This window comes from Centropristis striata, chromosome 5 (assembly GCF_030273125.1).
Source record: "Centropristis striata isolate RG_2023a ecotype Rhode Island chromosome 5, C.striata_1.0, whole genome shotgun sequence".
Taxonomy (NCBI): Eukaryota; Metazoa; Chordata; class Actinopteri; order Perciformes; family Serranidae; genus Centropristis; species Centropristis striata.
Window position 1 is genome coordinate 40,468,441 of NC_081521.1, and position 25,390 is coordinate 40,493,830.

At 37.4% G+C, this 25,390-nt stretch overlaps 3 protein-coding genes across 3 annotated transcripts; 2 read left to right on the forward strand and 1 right to left on the reverse strand.

Annotated features, from left to right (window-relative positions):
- The first annotated feature begins 4,713 nt into the window (after positions 1-4,713).
- On the forward strand, positions 4,714-8,720 carry cnbpa (CCHC-type zinc finger, nucleic acid binding protein a). The gene is made up of 5 exons (XM_059333929.1): positions 4,714-4,835; positions 6,737-6,857; positions 7,088-7,153; positions 7,389-7,587; positions 7,729-8,720. Exons 2-5 carry the CDS (start codon positions 6,740-6,742, stop codon positions 7,844-7,846), a joined length of 501 nt encoding a protein of 166 aa, XP_059189912.1. The 5' UTR covers positions 4,714-4,835; positions 6,737-6,739; the 3' UTR covers positions 7,847-8,720.
- A 405-nt stretch (positions 8,721-9,125) lies between these two features.
- On the forward strand, positions 9,126-19,597 carry LOC131972128 (haloacid dehalogenase-like hydrolase domain-containing 5). The gene is made up of 8 exons (XM_059333906.1): positions 9,126-9,817; positions 10,580-10,783; positions 12,590-12,702; positions 13,292-13,385; positions 13,471-13,504; positions 15,069-15,243; positions 15,349-15,537; positions 19,033-19,597. The coding sequence occupies exons 1-8, from the start codon at positions 9,698-9,700 to the stop codon at positions 19,436-19,438; spliced, it is 1,335 nt and encodes a 444-aa protein (XP_059189889.1). The 5' UTR covers positions 9,126-9,697; the 3' UTR covers positions 19,439-19,597.
- A 3,515-nt stretch (positions 19,598-23,112) lies between these two features.
- gp9 (glycoprotein IX platelet) lies at positions 23,113-25,278 on the reverse strand. The gene is made up of 2 exons (XM_059333925.1): positions 24,917-25,278; positions 23,113-24,086 (listed from the first exon to the last, which is right to left on the reverse strand). Exon 2 carries the CDS (start codon positions 24,083-24,085, stop codon positions 23,345-23,347), a length of 741 nt encoding a protein of 246 aa, XP_059189908.1. The 5' UTR covers position 24,086; positions 24,917-25,278; the 3' UTR covers positions 23,113-23,344.
- Between the last annotated feature and the right edge of the window lie 112 nt (positions 25,279-25,390).

A 25,390-nucleotide genomic window follows, 5' to 3' on the forward strand; every position in this document is an offset into this window, starting at 1 on the left:
CTTTCAGCAAGCTGGAGTTGACACCATCTGAGAATAAAACAGCTTCATCAACATCCTGGTCAATATGTCCTGATGGGTTCAACGTACATTGTTTCCATAAAGCAGCAGTAGCAGACAATTCTAGTTACAACTCTAAATCACAAACCCATGTTACAGTCCAATATTTCTTCCATTCTACCCTTCTAACTTTAGTTAACTTTTATAAAAACGTCTTTTTCTAACAGATATCCCATCTAACAAATACCAGAAATGCCAAATACTGTTTCTGTGAAGCTGAGGGCAGGGCTTTGTCATTGTGGAGCGTTTTAAGGTCCCCCATCCCATTATGCAACAGTACCATTGTATTTCAGTCAGAGTGGGATATTATGGTGATAAGTCTCTTAATCAACTCAAAATGATGCATCACAGGTTGGCATATTTTACCCTGCTTTGTATTAAAGGTTGTCAGCTGCAGACTAAAGACCACACAGAATAATAAACACTATGTGAGAGCTGGACAGCAAAATCCACCTTAAGACTGAGATGAATGCATCTTTCCCACTTATTGATCTGACTGAGCACTCAGGCCAGTTAGCTGAGATGCTTGCAGCTCCCATGAACTGTTTTTCTCCATCAGTCCACTTGTATTCAATATATGATGCAATATTGACTCCTTAGACATGTAGGGTCCCCATAAGGTTTATGCACTGGGCCCAACTATCTGAGACACATACACAACCATTGTTAGATGATATTGATTACTGGTATATATTGTAGGATATTAAAAGTTCTGACTGGAGCCACAAACCACCAGGAATCAGGGTTGCTTTAGTTTAATTTGCTTTATTTATCTTTTGTGGATAAATAGGGAAAAGGGGATGCTTGTAGGATGATTGCCATGGTTCTAAACCATGGGTCTCAAACTCGCGGCCCACGGGCCAATTGCGGCCCTCAAGACGATATTTTGTGGCCCCCAACTTGATATTAAAGTTTAATGTGGAAGGTCCCTTTAATTACTTATTTTGGTAATTTGTGTCTTTTTTAATAATTTTGTGTCTTTTTTTGGTAATTCTGTGTCTTTCTTTGGTCATTTTGTGTCTTTTTCAAATAATTTTGTGTCTTTTTTTTTCTAATTTTGAGGGTTTTTTTGATCATTTTGTGTCTTTTTTAAATTATTTTGTGTCTTTTTTGGTTAATTCTATGTATTTTTTCGTCATTTGGTGTCTTTGCGGCCCCCAGGTAATTTGAGTTTGAGACCCCTGTTCTAAACAAAAGAGAGAACAAATTACAATATTTTGCCAAACAATTCATACATCCATTCTTTAAATTATATTAAATGTGTCTGAATTAGATAAACAAGAATTTCACAATAATGATTAACCAAACTCGAAATTCTTACGATTAATAAACAAATCAGATCAAACATAACAAATTATCAATTAACCTTAATGTCAGACACACCATAATTCAAAGGAATATAAAGAAACTACTTACTTTTATTAGTTTAACTTTGGTGCATTCACAGACAAACAAAGCAGCTTATAAATGGCAATTCACTTTTTCTAAGAAGTGCAAAAATGAGGAGAATAATCAATAATTGTTACAGAGTCATTTATCAATATATTTTTGATCAGAAGACTGATTTCATTATCAATTATTTAGGCCTTAAAAATGACTAATGATGCTATTTTTTGTGATATTGTTTGACTGCTCAGAGTCAAAGATTCTGATGTACTCCAGTTTGTTTCTCGCACACTGCAAATTCACTTTTTACTTAAAATAAACATACACTTTCTTCTGCCTTGTTCATTTTAACCAGAAACAGTGGTAGCATTTATTAAGGACCAGATACAATCATCTTTATACAGATCATTGTAGAGCTGCAACAATTATTTGATTAATTGAACAATAATCGATTATTAAATTAATCGTCAACTATTTTGATAATCTAATAATTGGTTGGAGACGTTTTTTTAAAGACAATAAGTTCAAATTCTTTGATGTCAGCTTCTTCAATGTGAATATTTCTGGTTTCTTTGTTCCTTTATGACAATAAACTGAATATCTCTTTGGTTTGTGGACAAAACAAGAGATTTGAGGACGTCATCTTGTGGTTTGGGTCACACTGATTGATATTTTTATACATTTTGTGTCTTTTTGTAGTCATTCTGTCTTTTTTGGATAATTTCATGTCTCTTTTTTAGTAGTTTTGTGCCTTTTTTGGTTATTTTGTGTCTTTTTGGTCATTATGTGTCTTTTTCAGTCATTTTGTGTCTTTTTTAGTCATTTTGTGTCTTTTTTGGTCATTATGTGTCTTTTTCAGTCATTTTGTGTCTTTTTTTAGTAATTTTGTGTCTTTTTTTTAGTAATTGTGTGTCTTTTTTTGTCATTTTGTGTCTTTTTCAGTCATTTTGTGTCTTTTTTTAGTCATTTTGTGTCTTTTTGACTTCATCTTGTGGTTTGGGTCACACTAATTGATATTTTTCAACATTTTATTGACCAAACAAGTAATCAATTAATCGTTTAAATAATCGACAGACTAATTGATAATGAAAATAATTGTTAGTTGCAGCCCTAGATTGTGATTCTGGGACATGTCTTAGGTACTGTTGTTGATTTAATTAAATAAAACTGATATATCAGTAAAGTTAGCTACTAAAGAGAGAAAATTAGAGAGGTCAGCAGTATATCATATAGTACAACTTTTCAGGCTTCCTGTTCAAAGGACAGTTCACTCCAAAAATAATAAATACTGATTTCCCCCCTCCTTTTACCTGTCGTGCTTATCTACAGACTTTGTTGTAAACAGTTTCATGTGGCATCTACATTATTTCTAGAATAGTTAATGTTTTCTGCAAAGAGACCTTGCTGTCAATGTATTTTTCTTACACTTTTGTGGCACTTTTCAGCACCACAACCAAAGTTTTTCCTAGTCTTTGGAAACTATAGTATGCATTGCCTTAACCTGATACAAATCTTGTTATTCATTTTATTTTTTGTAGTGATAGTGGTAACAACATTGGTCATTTCATCACCCTGTGAAAATAATCGCCTAACTCATTTTTTCAAGCAAAACACAAAAAACTTCACCAAAAGTGTAACATATGACATTTATTGATCATTTCACTCAAAAAGGATGTAACAAAGGATAGCTATTGGCATAGTAATAACACTGTGTGTAAATTATGTAACTTAAGAGAAATAAATGACTTAGGCAATGTTTTTGAACATGCCTTCGTGACTGAAGCAAGATATGGTAACACTTTATTTTGAAGGTGTCTACATAAGAGTGACATGAGCGTGTCATAAACATGACATGGGATGTGTCATGAACATCATGACACTTTGAAGTAACATTAATGCTCATGATACTTATCATGTCATGTTTCTGACATCTTGCTTAAGTCACAAAGGCATGTTAAAATAATTGCCTAAGTCACATTTTATTTTGACTTAGGCATAATAAATCCACTTAAGTCACACACTTGACATAGCCCATTATCTTAACCCTATAAAGCCTGAACCACTAAATAATTGCCAGAAAATTCTTCTTTTTTTAAACTGTGTGAGTGTTTCTTGAACCTGCTGACAGGTAATTTAAAAAAAAAAAATCCAAAAACAATAGGGATGCATGATTTTAATTTGTATCATATTTGATACATCAGTTCTTTTTGTGCAATTTGTTGCTCACAGTTTGTTTTTCTTGAACTAACAAAAACATATAAAACCCAACATTTTTAACCTTTTAAGGCTTTACTTTCTTACATTTTCCTCAAACATGCAAAATATTTTTTTCCATATAACACAACATCATACATCTGCTGATATGAAGTTTTCACGCAGCAATGACTGATCCACCAGTGGAACCTGCATATAAATTTTTGCTATATCTTGTATTTTTGTGCAATTTGTTGCTCTTTTTTTTTTCTTCAACACATGTATACATCAGGTTTTTCAGGAAAAAAATATCACACTGATGTATAGGTCTCAAAAACTTGTGTATCAAATATGATACACTTGGCTTTCATATGTCCTGCCACATGCCATCACATTGTACAATAACAAATAATAACCTGGTTCATTACATGCTGTCTATGCACTTTATGTGTTTTTATGCACACTGTTCATTGCACCTTATTTGTTTCATAGCACCAATTTTTTTTTATTTTTTATACTGTATATTCATATTTATTCTGCACTGGAATTCTATTCTACTCCTTCTTTAGACACTCTATATTTTATTGTATTTTTATTGTATTTTTATATTTTATTACCTAAGTATGCCTAGGTTGTTCTTTTTACTTAACTTTGTTGTCATTGTCTCTGTGTGTAATGCTGCTGCTACACTGTAATTTCCCAGCTTGGGATAAATAAAGTCTATCTATCTATCTATCTATCTATCTATCTATCTATCTATCTATCTATCTATCTATCTATCTATCTATCTATCTTTATAGGGTTAAAGGGGTAAAATAACATGATCTGATCACCTGAGGATGTGGGAGATTTTACCATAGGTGGCCGGCGTCATGAGGAGATGACAAAATTTTGACAATTTTTTTTTTTTTTGACAAAAAATGACTTAATTTGAACAGTGTGACGATTTTAAGATTGGGGAAAACAATGCTTGTCGATTTAGGGAAAAAGGGACCGTTCCGGGTCCCTGATTGGCTGATTCATAGAGGCGGTGTCCAGTCATTGTCGTCTGTGATTGGCTGCTTTTAGAGTATGTGACCAATGACAGCGCAGGTTTTTACTGGATCCTGTGAATGACAATTCAGGAACTCCTGCTCCTCACACCGCATGTAGCGCAAAGAAGGAGGCGTAAACACTGACAGAGCTAGGTAGCCAGCGAGGTAAGCAATAAAAACAGCACCAAAACTGATTTAACCAGCATATGTTATATACATGTAAACTTTGAAGAGATACAATGTTTGAATTCACGATGGCGAAAAATTGGACATTTGGTGGGGTTTTCATGCGTAAAACGCACTCGTTGGTGAGGTTTAAAGTAACGGTGCAGCGGGTTCTCAGCTCGGCCCGATAACGACTTTGCTGTGTGCGCCCTGCGCGGGAAATTTTGTTTTTATCGTATATTCACCCGAATACCCGCCAGAAAGCATCTACGGCAAACCTTTATCGCCTTAACCGTCACACCGAGACTTTCTTACCGGGTAAAAGGTGATTGATCGTCGACTGAACCGTGCGTCGTGAGGCGCCGTGCTAACACGTGCTAGCCAGCAGCGCCTGTGTCTCGCCAGTACGCAGGAAAATCAACGTGACTAGGCCGACGCCAGCGTAGCTTCAACCTTTGGCATTTGATTCCGTTTCAGCTCGGAATCACGTTGTCTGGTGTACTGACGCGGAATATATGGTCCGCGTAATGCATTTAAATCCATTTGCGCTTTCTTTAATGTGCGCATCGGGCTTCTTATTTCAGCAGATGCTCATCAAAACACGATGCAAATGGGGACTCTGCCCTCTGGAGCTTAGCTTCCCAACTTAGCATACAACCCACGGCGTGCTTTCATGGCCATTTCTGCGGTAATGGTAGTCGGTGGCGTGTGGCACCATGTTGGACTAAATTACCGGATTTAAAACGAAACTCTGTTGTCTTTTACTTCAGTGGAAACGAGCTCGTGTAGCTACAAGTGAAACCACGTTTCCAAAAACTATTAACAGTATTATGTAAGCATAAGTTAAGGCCCAGGGTGTATTTAGATGCTCATAATACCAAATTGCAAGCAACAAGTTAGCCTTTTCAGTGTCATTCAATGGTGATTTGAACCCCACTGTTATCCTCCGTGGTTTTCAGAGTTCTTATTAGAGCAGCTTGATTACTCATTAACTCGTATTCCTCCCGACTTGATGTCTTTAGCACCGTCAGCAAACAGAAGTTTGGCCTATGGCGAAAACAGCATGCTTCCATTGAAGAAATCGTGTAAGTTAGAGTAGTAGTTAGTTGTAGTCTGATGGCCAATTATGATAGACACCACAGCTGGAAAATATCCCCCTTTGTCTGATCATAGACTAGATCCCCCTGCTAGTCATTATGTTGTACTGGTGTGTACTGTAGAGTGACTCCGAATTGAAGAATAGTGTTTAAATCATTGTAATCTGAACAAAATTTTATGAAATGGTGTACATGAGCTACTTCTGACAGCTCAGAGTATGGACTGGTTTTGACAACCCTGCACATGGTTTCTTGGTGACATGGCACTCATGACACCTGGTGTATAGTGGGAGCACTGCTGAAACATCCATCATTAGGAACAGCTGTCCGTGTCACCTTATATGACCCCGTGTAAACAACTGCATTGGTTAAAAACAAAGTATTATTGATCTACAGGCTTTCCCACCACATAGACAACTAAATATGCACGTTGTACAGCTAAAACATATTGTGTAAGTCTACTTAAATAAAGTGTAAAGTGCTATGTTGATCATATTAAGCAGTTTAATTGGTTAATATGGCCACTCTTAAAAAAAAACTTCATTTTGAGCCAAAATGAAACCCATAAATCGGCATCCATATCATCTCAATTATTGCCTATGACAAGTATGATTCTACTGTTATGTTTCACAGAATATAAACAATATTAGACATTTTCTTCATGTTTATTTGGTGTGAAACCTGTTAAGATGGCTGAAAATCAGAGCTAAAATGATTCCTGTGTAGAAAGTGCGTGTGAGGTCAAAGGTGCTTGTAAAGACTTTATTTTATACTGATGTCTTTTCTTTTCTTTTCTTTTTTTAGGTAATGGAAATGAGCAGCAGCAGCGAGTGTTTTGGATGTGGCCGATCCGGGCATTGGATCAAGAATTGCCCTAATGTCACCAGTATACGTGGCCGCGGCAGGGGTCGGGGACGAAGCAAGGGTACTATCTATTACCCAGTATAGGGCAATTATCACCATCACCTGGCTCACATGTTGTTTTTTGTCACACTTGTATACATGTGTTGGTGTTACTCACTTGTTGAGTGACTAATGGGTCTCAGCACAACATTTCCAATAGAACATAATCATCCGAGGACACACTTTTGTGGAGTAAAAGTCATAATTTACAACCTTTTCATCTTTTGCATTGTAATGTGTGTGTCGTTTCAGAGCTGTTCTGCTATCGGTGTGGAGACCAAGGACACATGGCCAGGGACTGTGACCAAACTGAGGATGGTGTGCATTGACAGTTCTAATTCTTCCATTTCCAATCTAGTTAGTTGGTGTGAAGTGGTGTTTTCTGACACCACCAGTACAGAAGTAATTACAACATTTAATTTCCCATGGTTCACATGACAGTATGGTATCTAAAAAAGATTTAACATTTGTGTATAACCGGCCTTTTTCCTTTTTAAACGGTAGCACGTTTTTTTTTAACAAACGGCTGTTTTTGTTATTTGCTTCTGTCCAGCGTGCTACAACTGCCACAGGAGTGGCCACATTTCCCGGGACTGCAAGGAGCCCAAAAAGGAGAGGGAGCAGCTGTGCTACACCTGCGGCAAAGCTGGCCACATGGCCCGCGACTGTGATCATGCCAACGAGCAGAAGTGCTACTCCTGCGGTGGGTTTGGACACATCCAAAAACTTTGCGATAAGGTGAAATGTTACAGGTGAGAGAGCAGACTTCTGGTCTTTTTTTCAATTATTTAAATTCCTGTCAGCAGGGTTTTTGTGTCCCTGTGATGTTCTGTTGAAAGTAAAGTGCCATTTTTTTTTTTGTCTCACTTAAACTGATGATTTTTCTCCTCTAGGTGTGGCGAGATTGGTCACGTTGCTGTGCACTGCAGTAAAGCCAGCGAGACTAACTGCTACAACTGCGGAAAGGCAGGCCACCTGGCAAAAGATTGCACCATCGAAGGCAGCGCATAATCAGTGCCCTCTGTTGCCCCTCCTTTTTTCAGATTGATGGTTGGTTGTATTATTTTCTCTGAAACCTCTTCACTGGCCAAAGTTTGGCTAACGGAGGCTAGTCCCAGGCCAGTGAGCCTCTCGACATGTAATACAATGAAAGGGGTGAAAAAAATATCTTTCTGCATTCAATACAAAAATGTTTTAGTTTGGTAGCGGTGTTATGTATAATGCTTTGTTAAAGAACCCCCCTTTCCAAGCCACTGGTGATCAGAGAAAGAATAAATGGGACTGAACATATGGGAATCTATAGGACCTCTGAACTTGTGGAAGTGAGCCTCAGTAAAATGAGATAGAAGAAGGGAGTAAATGGAAACCGAACTTCCATGTATGGTTATTTTGGTTTGTTTTAGTGGGATATGAGTTGGCCAAGAGAGTATGGCATGGAAACAGTTCATAACATGATGCATTTCAGCCCTACAAGCAGCTAAGTGGGCGATAACAAACTACATGTTATATTGCTACGATATAAAATTTTTTGGAGGAATTAAAAGAAACACGTTCTTTTATAGAAATCTGTTTACAATTTAAATATCACTTGCTAGTCCAAGGTAGACTTTTCCTTTAAAATGGCTTTGGAATTTTTTTGTTTTTACCTTGGCAAAATTTAACATCAAGAACAGTTGTCAGAACAGCAGAATTAGGAGTTATTTGGGAATGAAAAATGTTTTCACAGAAATCAAAATGTTATTTTTGTACAATATCACTTAGACTACTGTATAAATACCATTTGCTTGTACTCAGTTTTTAAGTCGGAAGGAAAGTGCAACTGAAGTCCTAGAAAATAGAAATGTAATTTTAAACTATCAATAAAGCTGGAGGAGCACGGGGAGGACCTGTTGTGTCGTTTCTTTTTTCTTGTGATAAAATGTCTTTAAATTTACAGGTTTTGTCCAAAATCAAAGGATCTGTCTCAAGATGTCTGAGTCAACTCAGCTGTCCTTTTAAAAGATGCATCTTAAAGACCAGATCTGCCTGATAAACAACCAGATGGGTATACAGGTTTACAGTAAACAAAGCAGACTGGCCTTTGGTCAACAGACCTTTTGTCCTCTTATGTTAAGCAGAAAGCCCTTTGTTACGATTTTCTATAGATCCCTTCAGTGTAAACACATTTGTCCTAAACTATGTGGCTCCATAACATTTGCGCAACATTACCACTCCTGTTTTTTTCATTTTTAGTTTCTTAAAAAAGGCTTTAATTTAGAGCAAGCTGTGGCAAGAGTCAGGTTTCCCTGTCAAATTCCTTCAGGTTCTCTGCAGCAAATGTAGCCCCCCTGACTCCAGGACGCTCCACGTGACACCATGCATGCGCTTTAAAGGTAAAATCGGGGCGTAAAATGGAGAATTGCATCTTAATGGTGCATCTGTATCCATGTTGTGTGAGCCTCGCACCACGTAAACAACCCCACTAGGATTACATGTATTAACAGAAGGCTATAGTGGTGATATATACTGTGTAGATGTGGATCCCGGAGCGCCTGTAGTCCTGCAGCCCGGTCCCGTGACGCACCGAGATGCTGGTGCGTGCAAGAAATGAAAAGCTCCACCTCGGAGTCTAAAATGGCAGCGGGGGTTGCAGTGCAGATGCAGCTCTACATCTCCTTCCGGCAGAGATGCAGCAAGAGACCCTCCTACTCCTCATATGTCGTCATCGGGTCTCACCCAGTTAAATTATAGGCGAGAAAACCTCCGAGGAAAAAAACAAGCCGATCAGCCAGCGCGGCCGGACCGAGCCGGCTTTCGCTTTATGCCGGGTCCTTTTCATTTCTCTTCCTTTTTCTCTTTTAAACCCGGCGATAAACAAAGGAGATGAGGGGACTCCTGCCGTTTTACCGGGGCCTGTGCACCCTGAGTAGCCGTCAAGCCAGACGCAAAGCTGAATTTGCCGGTTCTCGGTGCGGGTTTTGCGGAACTCAGTCTATTAGCAAGGTACGGTTGGAGCTGTTGCTGCGCCTTGGGATCATGTAGGAGAACAATACCGTGTTGATAGGGCGCTACTTTGTAGTTGTTTCAGATTTTTTTTTATTACAGGGAATAAAAATCGATGTTGCACACAATGTTGCATGCAACTTTGTCAGCTGTGGACGCGCTGATGGAACAGCAGCAGATAGCTCACTGTGTTTCCCTCATGACAAAAACAATCGCGGATTGTTTTTTTCCGCCCCAGTAACAGCAAAAACATTGAGACAAATAACCTTTTTACATATGTTTGCCTAGCTTTATGTTTATGTGTAAATTGCTAACAGTAATCCCCTATGTAATGCTGTGTCACCATAAGATTCTCTATGGCTTTTCTGTGGCTGCCCCGTATGTTGCCATCATAATAAAGGATCCATATTGTGCCATACTCTAGCATTGTCCTTAATATGGCATTAGAAATACATGATTATGTGTGAAAACAATATTCACAGTCATTCTGCAAAGCAGCCTAGATTTAAGTCGTTTAACATTTCCATTTCTGAAGAAAAATGACCTGTGATGTTTATGCAGGGTGTTTGTCTCCATATATTTTAATTTGAGCCACATAAAGATTGTTATACATGTAATGAGTCACCATTATAACACAATTTTGATCATATTAACCAAACAGCTTACCCCCTTTAATTCATACTGTGTTGTTATTTTTCCTACATGTTGATTTCTTGCCTGCAGTTTTGCTGATTAACCTGTTTTTGCCCTTCCCTTTCACAGCCACAGCCAAGCTTTGGGCTGTTGTTTGACATTGATGGCGTGCTTGTCAGAGGAAGGATGCCAATCCCTGCTGCAAAAAAGGCCTTTGAGAAATTGGTCGACTCTCAGGGACAATTTGTGGTGCCAGTTGTTTTTGTCACGAATGCAGGGAACTGCCTTCGACAAAAAAAAGCAGACCAGCTCTCTCACATCCTTGGAGTTCCTGTAAGTTATCCACCTGTGGAAAATAAATGCCATAGCAACAGCTAAAAAATATATATATAACTAGTCACCTTATTATCAGGGGCTCTATTATTATGGGTGTTACAACAATTAACTAGTTAGTCTAAGTGGCTAACCATGGTGGAAGTAATTTGCCTTTAACCTCCTGTGACCCTGCGTCCTCATATGTGGACATTTCATTTTAGGTTTTCTGGACCTTATATTTCATTCTGCTTAACTATAACTATGCACTCTAGAATAAGAACAATACATCAATCAGTGTAAAAATCAGATGGCAGCATCTTGGTAAAGTCAATTAACAGCTTTTACCCAGACAAAAGTGGACCAGGTACCAAAGCTGATCAGATTTTATGGCTAAAACTTGTGTATTTGTGCTTAATAATGTATGTAGCTTGATATTCTGTGCAAGTTTGACTATTTTTAGCATTAGCAACAAGCTACGACTCTGCTAATCAGGAAGTATTCATTTGAAAACGAATAGACTTTTACTATCATTCTTCAAATGAGAGGGTGTAAATGTAAGGAAATAAAAAGTTTTATTCACTGGTGAATTAATTGTGTTATACAGTAAAATGAACCCATTATTTATTTTCAAAAACGAATTCCTGTTCAAAGACAATGCTTAGTTTTTGTATTTATCAGGTCCTACAAATCCAAAATATCTAGGAGAAACTAACAATACATACCAAACAAAAGCTTGGCTCTCAGCAGGTTAATGGAGCTAATATGTCTTTGTTTTTAGATATAGATAGATAAAGAATGAATAGATATATTTTGGGATGGTTCTAGTTTTTTTGGGGTTGTATGAGGTATCTGTTATAGTCAGAAGCAGTCAGGAGTAACGTCATCGAGACAGAAGCTCAGTTTTCAGAGTTTAGACACCTAAAAAAGGACCACCAAATTAAATCAATATCAGATTAAGTTTTCACAGTATTTTGAATATTTTCTCAACTTTACCTTGCTGTGTGACGTCCCTTTTCCATCGGAAAATGACGCTGTTACACACATTTGTACTTGCTTTAAATCCCCCAGATTCCTTTGTCAAAAACAGTAATTTTACCTCACATGACAAAGGTTTCTGGTCTACCGCTGCATGGCTCAGGTCCTTTGTTTGCATTATTGTGTGACTTACGCTGATTTAAAACAGTTAAGAACAAGCAAAACCAACAAACTAACTAATTGAGGCAAGAAAGAAACCAGAAGCACCGTGTTCTGTGAAGTAAAATTTATGTTTTTGTCAATGGAGTCTGGTAGCTTTGAATGGAGTATATGTTTCAGTCTCCTATGGGAAGTTGTATGACAGAAAGGAGAGATTATAAATATCGAGTACACTTAAAGTTATATAGAGCCTTTATTTGGTGGCTAAAATATGTTTAGCAGTTCAAATTAGTTCCCCCACTCATTAATAGTTTGAGGATGTGGAAATAATCTGCCATTTTGATTTTTGTATTGACCTTTTTGAAATGGTTCCACAACATAGTTAAAATAAACAAGTATGGCTAATGATTAACTGAGGGAAGTGATCAAAAGGAAGTGCTGCATATAAAACCAGAAGTTTATGTTGAACTAATATAACACACTCAGACATAAAAACAGGGTTCATACAGGTGGTGGAAATCCTTGAAAATAAAATGACCACAGCTGTAAGGTGCAGGTAAAGCTTTAAAAGTGCTTGAAAAGTGCTTGAATTTGTGAAAACGTGTGGGAACCCTGTGAAAAGTTTTTTATTAATGTGGTGTCTCATGTCACGCTGCTATTAACCTCTCCTTACACTTGATCTATTTCCAGATTACACAAGATCAAGTCATCATGTCCCATAGTCCCCTGAGGATGTTCAAGAAGTTTCATGACAAGTGTGTGCTGGTCTCAGGACAGGGACCAGTCCTGGAAATAGCTAAAAAGTATCCTGGAATCTTGCTCTGTTACACTGTAAAAAATGTCTGGAGATTTTAAGGTGAAAAACTGCTAAACCATGACAGTAAAAGACCGTAAAATGCTAAATGGGTTAATTCAGTTTCAGTAACAATGAAACACCGTAAATGTATATATCAGCCAGAACAGTATTTTTTTTTCACAGTTTATTTTTTTGAAAAATACATTACTCTACTGTAAAATACTCTGGCACCGTGTTTGTGACAAAAACATATACTGTAATATTTAATGGTAAAATCTTTAATTAATGCGGCATTTATAAAGTATTTTCTTGTCAGTTATATGGCAGAACAGTGTTTCTTTTGATGGAAAAACTTTTTATTTTTTATGGTAAAATATGGAATAAAATGGCAATCTTAAACGGGAAATCAACAGTGCTAATATAATTTTACCGTAATATTACAAAAAGTTGCACCGTATTTATTACAGCAACCACAGCTGCTGGTTTTTTACCGTAAAAACAACAGGGGTTTTTTTTACAGTGTATTTTTTGTGTTTGCAATCCATTTAAATTAGGTTTGCATGATTCTCGTGATTTGACCTTAACACTGTCTTTAGTGTGGGCTTTAAGAATGTGGTCAGTGTTGACATGCTGAGGGAATCATTCCCATTGCTGGACATGGTGGACCACAACAGGAGACCCAAACTGCCGGTAAGATATTGGAATCTGGTGTAGAAATTGCTGAAAATAGAAAAAATCACACAGGACATAATCTGTTTCTCTCCTTTCATTACAGTCCAGTCCTGTTGGCACCCTTCCTCAGGTTGAAGGTGAGAACATGTACTTCATATTAATCCTCTCATTGCCACCTACTGTGTCAGATTTCTGATATATTTGATATTGCAGAAATTAAATGGCTCAGTTGGCAGAGTGGTCGCCCACTGATCGGATGGTTGGTGGTTCGATCCCCGACCATGGCAGCCTACATGTTGAAGTATCCTTGAGCAAGATACTGAACCCCAAATTGCTCCTGATGCTGTGTTCATCAGTGTGTGAATTAATTCCCAATGGTGGCAGGTGGCACCGTTTAGGGCAGTAGTTCTCAACCTTTTTGAGTCACGACCCCCAATTTAACATGCATGTTGTCCGCGACCCCCGCTCACTGAACACAATCTCACACGCACAGTTCAGATCACCCAAAAAAGACACAAAATGACCAAAAAAAGACACAAATTGACAAAAAAAGGCACAAAATAACCCAAAAAGCAAAAAAAAATTATTCAAAAAAGACACAAAATGACCAAAAAAAGACACAAATTGACCAAAAAAAGACACAAAATAACCCAAAAAGCAAAAAAAAATTACCCAAAAAAGACACAAAATGACCAAAAAAAGGAAAAAAAATGACCAAAAAAACCCACAAAATGACCAGAAAATACACAAAACGACAAAAAAAAGATACAAAACGACTAAAAAAACCCACAAGATGACCAAAAAAAAGACATTTAGTGACCAAAAAGACTAAAACACATTAACACATGAACACTTTAACACAGTGGAGACAGAGCTGACTTCCAAAATTATTTGGCGACCCCCAGAAATCATCTCGCGACCCCAATTGGGGTCCCGACCCCAAGGTTGAGAATAGCTGGTTTAGGGTAGCCTCTGCCACCAGTATGAATGTGTGTGTGAAAGGGTGAATGAGTCTGTAGTGTAAAGAGCTTTGAGTGAGTGGAAATCGACTAGAAAATCGCTATATACACTACTGGTCAAAAGTTTTAGAACACCCCAACTTTTCCAGAATTTTATTGCAAATGATGCAGTTTAATGTCTCAGTGTACTCTGAAATTAATGCATATAACAAATAAACAATTGAAGTTAAAAAAGAAATCAGAGAATCAGTTTAGAAAGGAAAATGTATTCTAAACTGTTGACTCATGGAAGTATCCACCTTAACAGATAGAACAGCTGAACACAAATATTCTTCAGAAAGTTCTTCCCAACTCTGTTGCAGAAGTTCCCTTAAATGTGGAGCAACTTGTAGGTTGTAAGTGATCAAGAAAAGTTGGGACACCTGTAGGAATTGGTAGCAACTTAGCAACTTTCAAGGCTTGATCAACCTCCGTTGCTGCAGAACTGCTTTAAGTTGTTAACCCATTTCTTGTTCCCTGAAAAAGGCCTACTTGTATAATTCTGAAATGTACATTATTTTCCAGTTTTGGTTAAGCTTACCTTTTTTTATTTACCTCTGGCAGTTCACCACTTACCTTTGGACCCTTTCAAGCTGTTCATTGGACTTGAAATTGTGGTGTTCTAAAACTTTTGACCGGTAGTGTAAGTGCAGGTCCATTTACCATTTACCATTTAATGGTAATCTTTTAATTTCCCACACAGCTGTGATTCTGTTCGGGGAGCCAATTCGATGGGAGACCAACCTCCAGCTGATAATCGACACTTTGTTGACCAAAGGGAACCTCAGCAATGCTCACCATCTCCACAATACGCCTCATCTCCCCCTGCTGGCCTGCAACATGGACCTCATGTGGATGGCTGAAGCCCATTCTCCACGGTAACCTGTCACAGAACCTTTTAAAAGAAGGATAATTTTAGAACGATCTTCAAAGCTGCTGCTGCCAGATGTTAATATATCCCTTTGTCTTCTCATTTGGCTCAGGTTTGGCCATGGGACATTTCTTGTGTGTCTAGAGAACATCTATAAGAAGATAACAGGTCAAGACCTGAAGTATGAGGCCCTCATGGGAAAACCCAGTGAGCTGACCTACCATTTTGCAGAGTACCTCATCAGAAGCCAGGCCATGGAGAGACAATGGAAACTTCCTGTCACTTCCCTTTATGCGATAGGGTAGGGTTTTTTTTTCTTCTGTATTGCAAAAACAATGTAGCCTGGCTAACACCAGACTATTCTCAAATCAGGGCTAGTCTGGCAACGAGCAATGTATTTCTCCGTAGAGGAGGTGTGGTTTACGATCCTCCGGAGCCGTTTATTGGACGCTTAGAATGTCTATCAAAGCGTCTGTAGGTAGCTCTTAGCCAATCAGATCAGTTATACCAGATGACGTAGTAGAGCAACAGAGATGGATGTTTGTTGTGTGTGTGTCTGTGAGAGAGTGTTGCTGCTGCTTTGCTTCTCCAGTTCTCGCTTTCTGCAAGATTATTTATTTTCACGCTTTATTCCCCCTCATGTCATTCAGCCACACACATCCACTGATTTTATGGGCAATAATCAAGCTGCTGCGGGTCTCTGGCGGCTCCGCTGTCTGTGGTATCGGGGCTATTAGCCGCTAGCGACGCTAATAGCCGCTAGCGACGCTAATAGCCCCGCTACCATAACGCCGGTGATCTCAGCGGAGCCGCCGAGAGACCTTTCGCCTTTCAACTTTCGCTCTAAACCAGGGGTCTCAAACTCAAATTACCTGGGGGCCGCTGGAGGCAGTATCAAAATGACAAAAAATAAGACACAAAATGACAGAAAAAAAACTAAATTACTTAAGAAAGACACAAAATGGCCAAAAAAAGACACAAATTTTTTTTAAAAAAGACACAAAATAATTTTTTTTAAAAGACACAAAATGACCAAAAAAAGACACAAAATTACTAAAAAAAAAAAGACACAAAATGACAGAAAAAAAACTAAATTACTTAAAAAAGACACAAAATGACAAAAAAAAAGACACAAAATTACTAAAAAAAGACACAAAATTACTAAAAAAAGAACAACACAAAATTAATTAATTAATTAATTTTAAAAATAGACACAAAATTACCAAAAAAAAGACACAAAATTACCAAAAAAAAAGACACAAAATTACATTACATAACATTTCCACTTCTTCCGGTGACAACACGGCCTTTCTTTTTGTTAACGTTGTCATAGAAACAAGTGAAACAAAGCTAAGGGCTAAGAATCCTTCCTGGTTTCCAGACTGGATGGAGGTTCGAAATTAAATTCGAGCGTGCAAGGCAGTGTGGGTATACCCAGGCTGATAACAATGTATAATCACTCTCAATCATCACTCACAAAGCAAAACACCAGGTGGGCAAAGCTCACTCTCTATATGAGAGTGTCATATCTGAGTTGCTTTCACTTTCACTGAGCCAGGGAGGCGGGCCCATTTTGAATGTGTTTGCAACCAGTAATTCCAGAATAGTTTGTTTTAACAGCATAATAGTAATAAGGAAGCAAATAGATCACATTGTTCAGAATCTATTTTTAACACAGTCTGAGGACAATGCACATGAGTAATGAAACGAAAGTTTAATGCACCTTATCTGACTTTTATTTACCAGTTTTTGAAAGTCCATGTGATCACAGCTTTCTAACTCGAGCCAGCTAAAAGGCTGCAGCATTGCTTAATAATCTGGTGAGAAACATCATATGAAAACATAGAACTTCTCTCTTTCAACTACCCACAAGCGTGTTAATGAACACACCACACCTTCCTTTGAAAACTTGCAAGTTTCACTTCAACATTTTATCAAGATTGTTGCCTTTGGGTTGTTTTTACTTTAAATGTGCATAAATGTGCAATTTTCTGCAGCGAGGGGTCTCTGAATCAAATCAAAACAGTAACAAAAGACGGAGCAATGCCATCATTGCAGTTTCTCCAGGTTAGGATTCCCCTCAGTGTTTATTTCTACAGACATCTCCTCCTTTCATAAACAAATGTAGCAAATCAGAAGTAATAAAACTGTTAAAAACACTGAATACAGCAGTTTCATGTTAGCAGAGGGGCTGTGAGCCAAGCTGCTGCTAAAGATTAAGATACAGATGTTTGATGACTAAAATCCTTCATAATTAAAATATTTGGTGTGTTGGGGTGCACCAATTTTCTGGCCAATCACCGTTCACTGATTTTTTAAAAAGCCAGACCTGCCAGTTCCAATTTTGGCTGATACCAATTTTTTTATAACTCACAGCATACACCTTCAATGTTTGAATCTTATTTTATTGAAAAACAATAACACAGCAGTATTTTTCTTAAACAAATAAAGGAAATCACAATGTCTGAGGTAGTTTAATAGTAATATATTGTAATATTGAACTTAAAATTGAGCTGGGTGACTGTTGTCACGTGATAGACACTAATCCGACTGCACTGCAAAAAAGCCAACTTGTATTTTTTGGCCTGAAACAGTGATTTAAGTTGGTAAAACTTGGAAATATAAATTATTGACATTTAGAGCAATAATGTAAGTTAGCACAACAAAGGAAGCCAGTTGTCTGCTCAAAAACAAGTTGGTGAGTTGTTGTTACTTATATCTTTAAGTTGGGGTTCACAACAAGGGACAATAGTTCTGATAACTCTTATTTCTTTGTTGGGAAATGTGGATATCAGTGAAATTCGGTCATTAGCGAAAGCTAGCGGCTAACTGATGCTAGCGGCTAACTGATGCTAGCGGCGCTGCTTGTTACAGCTACAAGAGTAGCCATTAGCGTATCAATGCTAACTCAACATTGTGGTCGCAACATTAGCTGACATTTCATAGCGGCGTTACAATCGTGCCAATTCAGCACATTGCAGAAGTTAGCAGAAGTAAGGATTAAAAGTTATTACAATGTGAAATTATAAGTTAGTACAACTTACAGTTGAGTTGACAGAAATCTGATTTCAGAGTTGAGCAAATTTAAAAACAAATCTTAAAATATTTAGTTTAATTGTCCAACTTAAAATTTTATCGAAGTTTGTTGCCTTGAAATTTTGAGTTCACCCAATTTTTCTTTATTTGCAGTGTGTGTGCGCGCGAGCGTACTTCTCAGTCATGCAGAAGTAAGCGCATGAAAATGTGTTACACTTTACTTAACGCCAACAATGAAACATCATGATTAGCTATACTGCATTATAGATGCGTCTATATGAACCTCACTTTACTTAAAGCATACATTGATCATTTATTTATACTTATGGCATCCTATGAGTCCTTATAACAATTGATTGTTGAGGTGTGTGTATAGAGGGGTATGAGTAGTTGTAATGTATTATAAGCCTCATCAGTCAGCCTGTAGTTTATAACCAGTCAAGAGCACTCATAAGACACTTGGATTTATAAGTCATTATAAGCTATATTTATAACTGTTGATATAGTGCATCATGAAGCTTTATATGTGATTATGAATGCAGTCATAATGCATTATGATTGATTATAATGAGCATTATAATTCACTATGAATGCACTCATAATGCACTATAGACTTACCAAAGTTTAATAACAAAAAAACTGGATAAAGGAGTAGCATTGAGCTGCAGTAAATACAGTCATCCTGGCACATGTCAGTATAGTCAAGCTTTATGCATACTGTGTAAAGCACTGAGTAACCTCTTCCCTTCTGCACTCTTAGGGATAACCTTATGACTGACATCTATGGCGCCAATCTATACAACCGCTACCTGGAGGAGAGAGTTGCTAGAAAGAACCCCAAAGCTGTTGCTAAGATGGTCTCCGCCACAGGGTCCACCACTGCCTTGCCCCAGGAGGAGGAGGGGGGCGACAATCTGTGGGAGAGCGAGCTGGCGCTGCCCTCCGCCACCTCCTGCAAGTCTGTCCTCGTCTGCACAGGGGTGTACAACCCCAACATGGAGGTGCCGTCTGATGCCAGTCACTGCATCAAGGAGACCGTGTTCCACGGCCACCGGGACTTCAGGTTTGACCCCGAGCTGGTGGAGCCGGACCACATTGTGCACGATGTGGCAGAAGCTGTTGACCTCATCTTTGAGCAGGAGAAGTTTGTGCCTAAGTCGAGTTAAGCTAACCGCTTGTTGTTTTAATCATGGAGGTCCTAGTAGAGAGGTGGAGGTGGAGCATTAAAGGAACACTCCACCGTTTTTTCATATTAAAACATGTTATTCGGTCAAGTAAGACGAGTTGATACAGACCTCTTGCGTCTCAATGCGTGCACTCAATCACCCTGGAGCGCGGCGCCACTTGGCTAGCACTTAGCTTAGCCCAGTTCATTCATTAGGATCCAAACAGATGGACAGTTAGAAGCGACCAAACTCCTCCACGTTTTCCCTATTTAATGAATAGCACTTGGGAGCACTTCGACTCGGCGCAGTAATATCATTTTTCAGGAGTGATGATATTACTGCGCCGAGTCGAAGTGCTCCCAAGTGCTATTCCGCCATACATTATAGTTATCCTTTTTATCCGCTTAGAAAAGCGCCACGTTTTATTTTGTGTCGCCATACTTGGTCGTTTAACTACTCGTGTAGCTGTATTTAAATAGGGAAAACGTGGAGGAGTTTGGTCGCTTCTAACTGTCCATCTGTTTGGATCCTAATGAATGAACTGGGCTAAGCTAAGTGCTAGCCAAGTGGCGCCGCGCGCCAGGGCGATTGAGTGCACGCATTGAGACGCAAGAGGTCTGTATCAACTCGTCTTACTTGACCGAATAACATGTTTTAATATGAAAAAACGGTGGAGTGTTCCTTTAAACTGATTATACCACTTAATGCACAAACCTAAAAGAGCCTAACACTGTGGACATTGTTTACCACCTGACGGGGCATTGACAAACTGTGGGTTACCTTCTAAACTTTCAACATTGAGGAAAACTTTAGAGAAAATTGAATCATTTAACTGTTACAGTCAACCGCTCTTTTATATTGTTTTTGCGATAGTCTTTAATTACCTGTTTTCATTAAGAAAAATTTTAAGGAACTGCCTTATTTTACCCTACTAAGTATTTTTTTAGATGATAGTAATGTTTTAGATAATTGAAAATCCTGAAATCATCCTATATTTATTACAAGAATTTACCAGTGTTTTTAAGAAGCATATTCAGATAATGGTTGACCTTTATTCTCAAGGTGACTTTTTATTATTGCATTTTTAGTCATTTGTTTACCCATTTATCCTTGAAAATCTATGCATGAGTATAAGAATATTACTTGTTGTGTAAAAACAGCTGTTTGATGTGCTGTATGGTCCTCTAATAGAACTGTCTGTCTGCATTTTGTCTTGTTGTGAGAGCATTGACCAGTATTTGCACAGAACGGAGACTTTTGTTAAATGTTGCCATATCCTCCTGCCATAACCTCTTTATTATAATATAGAAATTCAATTTTATGCTTTTATTCCAGAAGCAAAAAGATATCTAGACATTTATTTAGATACAAGTACAATGTCAATGAAAAAACTTTTACCGCTTTTACCACATTTGATCATTTGTTGTATTTCAATCACTGTAAATACCTTCATGTAAGAAACGATAAGAAAAGTTACACGTTTTGCAAATTGTCTGTGTGTTTTTTTCCAATCACAAATGATCCAAAACTTATGAGAAATGGTCATGATATTGATCACTCAGCTATAAGAGGCAGCACAGTGTAGAATCTTTGTACAAGTCTATGCTTTAAAACATACATTTTCAAAGTTTAAAAATCCCCCCCAAAAATCCTTAAAAGTAGTTTTTTTTAATAAAAATAAAAATAAAAAAATTTAAAATAACATTAAAAAAAAGAAAGTCATGTTAACTATTGTATTTTATGTGTAGATCTTTCCAATGTACATAAAAAAAGTTTTAACATGCATTTATGAAAAACGAGTGAATTATCCTCATTGAACCATGATCTGTTCATATCCATTCATAAATATTGATGGAAATGGTTAGTAATAGAGTTATTATTGAAATATAAACAATGTTTATTGGGATTTTTTTTAGTTTGACAGTGCTGGATAATATAATACAAAATATTTAAAAAATAATAAATAATAAATATTTTAAAATAACATGCCCTGGGTCAAACTGACCCATGAACATTATTGCGGTTCCTGAGAAAACGAACATAACAGGAGGGTTAAACAAATATATAGCATCCATAAGCTGATGATCAGTTATGTCCCAGTAATTTTCAATACAATTCCAAAATTTTCCCTGATACGCTTATGTTCAAATGTTAGTTAAGGCGTTTTTTTTTTTTAATTTAGATTTATTTTATTTTCATTTTGCAGAGAATAGCTTGGTTCCTCCCAATAAAATGATATAGTGTGTTTTTCGTATAAATATCAGCCTATTAGTAATAGTAAGGGTGGTAAGGGCCCATTTCTGGCATTAAATAGATAACACTTAGTGTTATATGAGTACATGAGTCCTTGAGCTTTACCAAAAATTATACAATTCAGAATAAATGATTGACAATGACAATTATTTATAAGCAGTGTTTGAAAAAGTATTTAGATCCCTTACTTAAGTAAAAGTACTAATACCACACTGTGAAATTACTCCACTACAAGTTGAAGTCCCGCATTCAAAACGTAATTAAAAGTACAAAAAAATCAGCATCAAAATGTATTTAAAGTGCCAAAAGTAAAAGTACTCATTATGCAGAATTATGCCCCACTCAGACTATTCCAAATATATTGTTATTATCATTGATGCATTTATGTAAGTAGCGTTTTAATTTTCTCAAGGTAAAGACTAAATTGATCATGTTTTTATGTTAGATCTTGACCTGGAGAGTAACTAAAGCTGTTGGCTATATGGGATGGAGCAAAAAGCACAATATTTGCCTAATAAATGTAGTTTAGTAGAAGAATAGTTAGATGAAATGGAAATGCTCAAGTAAAGTACACATACCCCAAAATTGTACTTATGCTCAGAGTTTGAGTAAATGTACTTAGTTACATCTCACCACTGTTTATAATGCATTTATCTGGTGTATTTCCTGGCTAAATGATTAAAATTTCCCAGCATAAAATCAGGTTGCATTGTAGAACAAAATGTTAGTTACCCAGAAGAAGTCTGAGGAGACTTGACTGTAGCACTTTAGTCAAGTCAAAGTTTATTTATAGAGCACATTTAAAAACAACCTCAGTTGACCAAAGTGCTGTACAGTTATTAAAATAGAATAAATCATACACAACTGGGTATAAATAAAAACAATAAAAAGAATAAAATACTAAAAACAGTAAAAACAATGAAATAAAATAGTAATAAAAACTAAATCCAAAACAGAGTTAGAGATAAAAAAGACAAATAAAAGGGTAAAAAAGTAAAAAAGAAAGCCAAGGATTCTTGCCTAGCTGGGACTGAACGCCAAGGAGAATAAATAGGTTTTTAATAATGTTTTAACCCTCCTGTTATGTTCGTTTTCTCAGGAACCGCAATAATGTTCGTGGGTCAGTTTGACCCAGAGCATGTTATTTTAAAATATTTATGATTTATTATTTTTTAAATATTTTGTATTATATTATCCAGCAATGTCAAACTAAAAAAAAAATCCCAATAAACATTGTTTATTATTTCATTAATAACTCTATTACTAACCATTTCCATCAATATTTATGAATGGATATGAACAGATCATGGTTCAATGAGGATAATTCACTCGTTTTTCATAAATGCATGTTAAAACTTTTTTTATGTACATTGGAAAGATCTACACATAAAATACAATAGTTAACATGACTTTCTTTTTTTTTAATGTTATTTTAAATGTAATTTTTTTTAATTTTTATTAAAAAAAACTACTTTTAAGGATTTTTGGGGGGGATTTTTAAACTTTGAAATGGGTCAATTTGACCCGCAACATAACAGGAGGGTTAAAGCATTAAAGTCAGCTCACTGCAAAAAAAACAAAGAAATCCACTGTGCTGCCATCAACTCTAAGTGCCACTTGTAGTGTTTTTATGATTCCACTGCGGTAGGTCCCTCAGGTGGCCTTTATTTTGATATTGTGCTTCTTGTGCAACACATCCAGTACTTGTGGCAGTAACTCCATGTTGAGAAGTGGTCTCTCTTGATCCTCTGTAAAAGTGAAAGTATCCAGGCTGGAGGCTGACTGTGCAGTCTGCAGCCTCCTCCTGTGTTTGGGCTTCAGTGAGCGCAAAGAGCCCGCCTCGAATCCCGCATGTCTCCCATATATGGAGAGAATGAAGGTGGATGTTTTTGCTAGTCTCAAGCTCCACAGAAGCAGAACAACAAGGCAGCATAGCATCGCTCCCATCACGGCGTTATAAGCGGCGCCGGTGCAGTTTTCCGGGGCGCAGGAAGAGAAGAAATCATCGCTGAGATCAACGATGGCCCTCTGAGCAACAGAGCTGGGACTGGCACAGGTTGGCTTCCTGGTGGCAACAGCATCATTCTTCAGCAACCAGTTCCTCAGGTATTGGATCCTACAGTCACAGTGGAAGGGATTCCCAGATAGTGAGGCCTTTTTCAGACCGACCAGCTTGTCAAAGAGGCCTGGAGACACTGAGGTGAGCCGGTTGTCCTGCACATGGAGCTCTGTTGTGTCTGCGGGCAGGCCAGGCAGCTCCATGAGGTTTGAAGAGCTGCAGTTGACCTGCAGACCAGCAGGCAGGCGGTCTGAACATAGGCAGGCTTGACTGGTAGTGTGTGCACTTAATGTGGCCCAGACAAGGACGGCAGCTAAGATTAAACTGGAGAGCATCCTGCAGGAAAAGGAAGAGGTTAATCCCGATTTGCACGTTTCATTTCCAGTCTGCAAAGAGGATTTTTTTCAGTGCATACCAAACAGTATCCATAAAACTATGCATCAGGACAATAATAACAATAACCCATAAGAACCTATGGTGACACCCGTGTAACAAACACTCGCTGTGACAAGAAGTGATTTAAAAATAAACATATTTTTTGTTAGGAGGTTAAGTCTAAACCCATTTAACAAATCTAATCCGTTAATAGTTTGTCCTGTATTGCATTTAACTTGTTCTGACCATATTTCCTGAACATATTAAAGTCACAGTTTTGATATATGTTATGTAGATGCAAACAAAAAGGCAAATGGTTATTTGTTTTTAAAAATCTGGAAAATAATTTATTGTTAAACAGCACTATTAATGTCACTATTTTGATTTATGTTGTGGAGATGTAAAGAAAAAGGCAAATTTGTGTCTCAGTAAGTAGAAAAAGTGTCTAGTTTTTCTATTTTAAAATAAGAAATATCATAAACATAAATACCATAAATGCCCAATGTCACATCACAGATCTTTGACATTTAGGGGTAGATTTAAAAAACAAAACAAACCCCATCATAAATGTGTTCTATGTGGTCAACTTGGTCTGTGGTATATCCCCATCATTTTCCTTTAAGTATTACTGGGTCTGGGTTCTTATGGGTTAAGCGCCAAACACCAAAACTTATTACTGATTTTATTGTTTACGCCCAAAATGGATCTATGAGGTGAAAGATTCTAAACATTCCCGTGTATCCTGAAGCTAAATGACAAATAGAATACATTAAATTATATAATTTACAAACCTTTTCAAGTCAAGCCAACTTGGAAGTTGCCTCTTGTGGTGCCAGTCATCCTTAAAATGTAATTATATATTCACCGTTCTAGTCCAATGTTGCATTGAAGAATGTTTCAAAAGTTCTGCTGAACTCGAGGTTCCCCTGTTTTGTAATTGACGTGTTGTCAAACTGAGTTATCACACACACAGTACAGAGCAACGTCAGGGTGAGCAACGCACCAATAACACTGCACGGTTATGGCGCATTTCTAATGAAGGAAATCCATCTGCTTAAAGGAGATAAGAGTCTATCTAATAAAAACAGTGGCGGAGGCTATCTGGAGCTCTCCCACACAAAGTTTAGTACTGACAGCCTAAACTGAGGGCACACTGGGGCACTTTACTGCAAAAATAAAGCTTGAAGCATGTGCAGTTTTGTGTGAATTTAAATTTACCTGTGAGATATTTTGAAAGCCAAATACTGAATGAGCTTGAGGCCAAA